Source organism: Rhagoletis pomonella, unplaced genomic scaffold (assembly GCF_013731165.1).
Source record: "Rhagoletis pomonella isolate Grant_MI unplaced genomic scaffold, Rhpom_1.0 Rhpom_scaffold_00011, whole genome shotgun sequence".
Lineage (NCBI taxonomy): Eukaryota > Metazoa > Arthropoda > Insecta > Diptera > Tephritidae > Rhagoletis > Rhagoletis pomonella.
In genome coordinates, this window is record NW_023458565.1 from 22371660 (window position 1) to 22375200 (window position 3541).

The window sequence follows — 3541 nt, forward strand, 5'->3', positions numbered from 1 at the left end:
AAGTAAAGCTCGTAAATAAACCAATTAAGTAGGTTTACGTGGTTACGAGGCATTTACGTATTTAGATGAAATTCCCATCTCGTTAGGTTTCAGCGCTGTATACCCAAATAATAATAATAATTTTAGTGGTCCCGGGTTCAAGTAGACTCTGCCCAATCCACAGCAACTTCAACAATTAATTGATAACTCACAAAAATTTGTTTCCATCATCATTGCTCTTTTTCCTTTGTGGCAATTTCAGCATCATTATTTCTACGTTTTATAGTAAAAATTTAAAGCCATCATTCCGTTTTACCTCAACCCAGTGTCCTTTAAAATCTTTAGCATAATTTTCTTAAGTCACTGTAAAAATGTTTTGGGATGAGACTTTTCTTGAAGCGCGTAGCTTTAATGAAATTAGCTTCCGTTCCTTTTTTTTGCTGTAGTCAATTGAAATACGATTATTTCCACGCATTTAAGGTTTCCATTTTATTTCCTATTCGCCTTTAACCGAAATAAATTGCAATTCATCTTTTTCCTACCTTCAAATGCCACCCTTCAAAGCTTACAAATATCAATTTTTTTTCGTAAACTCACTCGCCCCTTCTGTGCAAGTATTTAAATTTACTTTACGATTTACTTACCTTATTGGCTGTAATTTATGTACATATATTAAAATTTTACAATTTACACTACGTCAATAACTCAGCGCTTGCCGCTGGCGTGGCCTACTGAACTACTTTCTTAGTGACCACAGGTTGAGGTTGAGGTTTTTTTTTTCTTACCAATTTAAATTTAGCTTAAGCTGCTTCCTTTTATTTGCATATTTGCCACCTTTTCTTGCGTTTTTCAGCACAATTTCCCGTTTATACCGTATACTTGCTTCATCTAGGAAAAATTTATAATTGTAATTAATTTTCTGTTGAAATTCATTTCATTATTTACTGCTGTTTTCTTTTCTTTTTTTGTATTCCTTTTCATTGTAGCCTGCTTCGAGGAGAGTGAGGACTTGCCCTGTTTTCACACTGGACAGGATGTGCTGGACAAATACAGCTTTAATGAATCGAATCTGTACAGGAATTTGCTTGCGATTTTGGCTATTTACTTTTCCTTTCACATCCTGGGCTATTACTGTTTGTGGCGGCGCGCAAAAAAGATTTAATATAGCGCGTGGATGTTGAAGTAGGTTCATCGGATCGACAATTATATGCAAAAGTACTCGCTTATGAATTTAACCTTTATCTTATTAGTAATTCTGTAATATTTTTTTTATATTCGCACACTTTTTTTTTTTTGAGAACTGCCACTTATTTAAATGAGATTTATTAGCATTCAAGCTGTACTTTATTTTATAGCTACAGCTCTTCTTACAATTATATTTAGATATACGTATTTGTATTTAAATAATATGCGCCAGATAATACGTATTGGCCAAACACTGGCTAAAAATATAATTTTCTGTACTTAATAAGGTATCAAATTGTTTTTATTATAAGGGATGAGTTCCGGGATATGCTGGGAAATGAAACATAAAAATTGCGCTGACTTTAGTGTAAGAGTATATTCTAGACTGTAGAGCCTTCATTTGTTCAACATATTACTTCTATAGGTAACAAATGGCTCTGATCCTTCGCTATTATAATAGGGATCAAAAATATTTCTAAAAAGTAGTCAATAAGTATTGAATGTCACTGAAACTTTAATACTTGTTTGGCCTTAATAGGTGATACCCATTACTCCATCTGCGTAGCTGACTACTTTTTTAAAATTAACAAATAATGCTCGAAGGCTTTTTCATACTGAAGGTATCTCAAACTGAGACATTTTCTATCAAATGCACATCTTCACCCTGTTACGAATTCCTGCAGATGGTCATTTCCATCCGGGGAAATACAAATTTGAATACACTTGTGCCCGCAACTTCGTTTCTGTGTAAAAAAAAGTTGGTATTTGCATCGAATCATAGTTACCATTGGACCGAGCGCATACTTACGTTTTACACAAATTCACCATTTCGCTTATAATATTTCATGTAAGCACGATCGACACCAAATTAATTCTCATGGGAATAATAACTCATCCCACAATCTAATTTTTTTGGTAGTGATTTTTACTTTCTTAATGAATATTTTAAATATTTTCTAATTTACTTTACAATAGTCTCAAATATTGTGAGCTATTTAGCAGCCCTTAAGATGGAAAAATCAAATGAAACGTTTCTACGAAATATTTTGATAGTAAAAAAAAATATTTTTTTAATCAAGCCTTCTAAATATGAACGAAGTCAGACGACATAAGTCATAAGTTAGCTGGAAAAAAAATTCACTTCTACGAATATCGAATGTTTATAAAAGGAACCTGTAAATACTTACACATTTGAGATGTTTTCCCATTTCAAATTGAACCACCATTTTCATACACTTTAGTTTTTTTTTTATTCGCTTGCAAACATGTTTTCTTTCTTTAACACTCGTATAATAACACATTTATTCTTAAAATTTAAAATAATTTTTCATTTACAGTATTTTTAAATATTTCATAACACATTATATATAAATACACATAAATATATACTTTCAATTTTAATACAATTTACATTGGTTACATACATACATAATATTAGCTTACTTTTTTTTGCAATTTTATTTTCATTGTACATGTTTTACATTTGAGTTTGTGTGATAAAGATGATTTATACCTTTCTATACAATGCAGTATTTAAGCACACTGGCAGCCGAAATGTGCACACATTTTTTGTTTGAAAAAGCTCTACAATTATTTTTCTAACAAAGAGCAATATGAGTGCATAGTTTTATAACTAATTTAATTAATAACTAAAATAATAACAAGTTCAGTATAATTGCTTTGAAAGTACTTGACAACTTGTTCTACTAACCAAAAATATCTATTAGAATGCTATGCATGTGAGGAATTTGTGTTTGTTTTGAAAATATTAAAATATCTAATTTAATTAGAATTAGTAAAAAATGTATGGTAAGTATGTATGTATGTATATCCATGTGTGTATAACTCTAAATGCCAAATTTGTGTATATACATTAGACCGTACAACCTTACAGCAAACACAAAATCTTCGCCGCATAGCCAATATATTTGCAAAACAATTTCGAAACAATTTTTTTTTTAGCCGAATCTAGGAATCACCTTTTTACATTTTTAGGTGACCCCTCAATTCAGCTATAAAAAAATTTGTTTTAAAATTGTTCTACTAGAATAATCAAAATACTTACTTAGCAAAAATTTAGTGATTTTTATTGAGCTTCAATTTACGGACATTAGGGTGCTACGTTAGGAGGATAAGAACTTGGATCTGATGGATAAGTGGTGGCATGGTGTTTTTGAGGTCAATAGACTTTGGAACAAAAAAAGTGTTTTCCCAAGAACATCGATATATAATATTTCAGATGCGATTGTAAATATCGAAATTCCGATGAAAAATTTAAAAGGTGATCCCTAAGTTCGGCAAAAAAAAATGTTTTTTTCGAAATCGCCTTGCAAAAATCATTCATTCTTAATCGTGTATGAGGAACTTTTTTTCTGGT

At 30.8% G+C, this 3541-nt stretch overlaps 1 protein-coding gene across 1 annotated transcript in view; it reads left to right on the plus strand.

Moving 5' to 3' along the window:
* Positions 1-1411, plus strand: part of LOC118746849 (protein scarlet-like) — a 13641-nt gene extending 12230 nt beyond the window's left edge. The window contains exon 7 of the mRNA XM_036480799.1: positions 966-1411. Within this exon, the coding sequence (XP_036336692.1) occupies positions 966-1141 (176 nt within the window). The 3' untranslated portion in view covers positions 1142-1411. The remainder of the gene's footprint in view (positions 1-965) is intronic.
* The last annotated feature ends 2130 nt before the right edge of the window (positions 1412-3541 follow it).